Genomic DNA, 693 nt, shown 5'->3' with positions numbered 1-693 from the left:
ACACCAGGGCGCGAGCCCCCCAGGGGAGGATCCCACAGCACACAGTTCCTCTTTGAATCCTGAGCCGGCTCGGCACCCTCAGTCCGTCAGCTCTCCAGCAGGATCAAACGGGCTTGGGGGCACCCCGGTCACCCCTCTCCCAACCAGAAATCAGTCTGTGGTTTTTCCGAACTGAAGGCCACAGAGATGGTATCTGCCTCCCGGAAGCAGGGAGTTTACCTGGGGCCGAAGCCCCAGGTCTGGTGGAGTGACAGTCTGGCCGGGATCCTCTTCCCTGCCCTCCCGACACTGGCTGGGGGTTCCCCACACCACCAGCGCTGCCAGAGATCCGCGGGTGGAGTCGGATTGATGGCTGGTCCACAGGCCCCGGGGGGCCCAGTGCCGAGGCACACAAGTGGCACAGCTCAGTGAGGAGCCACGCCAAGCGAAGATGGCTGGCTTGCCCGATCTGAGCCAGCCGGCTCTGCACCCCCTGGAGAAAATGGAGGCAGCACTGATGAAGGCGCCTTGCCTGGTGTGGTAAGCGGGGGCCGGGCGGGCCTTTGCCCCCCAAGCGGGGTGGGCTGGGGGTCACTCACAAAGTTCCCATAGCTGGGCCAGTCCCGTGCCTTCCTCTCCATCTCTACATCGCTGCTGCTGTCTTTCCTGGCCTTTGTTGCCTTGGGCTGCTCGGTCTCCCGGCGCGGTTGGGGC

General features: G+C 64.8%; 1 protein-coding gene across 1 annotated transcript in view; it reads left to right on the top strand.

Annotated features, from left to right (window-relative positions):
- Nucleotides 1-430: 430 nt before the first annotated feature.
- Nucleotides 431-693, top strand: part of LOC103594026 (potassium voltage-gated channel subfamily C member 2) — a 77,156-nt gene continuing 76,893 nt past the window's right edge. The window contains exon 1 of the mRNA XM_008577203.1: nt 431-514. Within this exon, the coding sequence (XP_008575425.1) occupies nt 431-514 (84 nt within the window). The remainder of the gene's footprint in view (nt 515-693) is intronic.

Source organism: Galeopterus variegatus, unplaced genomic scaffold (assembly GCF_000696425.1).
Source record: "Galeopterus variegatus unplaced genomic scaffold, G_variegatus-3.0.2 Scaffold1460, whole genome shotgun sequence".
Lineage (NCBI taxonomy): Eukaryota > Metazoa > Chordata > Mammalia > Dermoptera > Cynocephalidae > Galeopterus > Galeopterus variegatus.
This window is presented reverse-complemented; position numbering and strand designations above follow the sequence as displayed.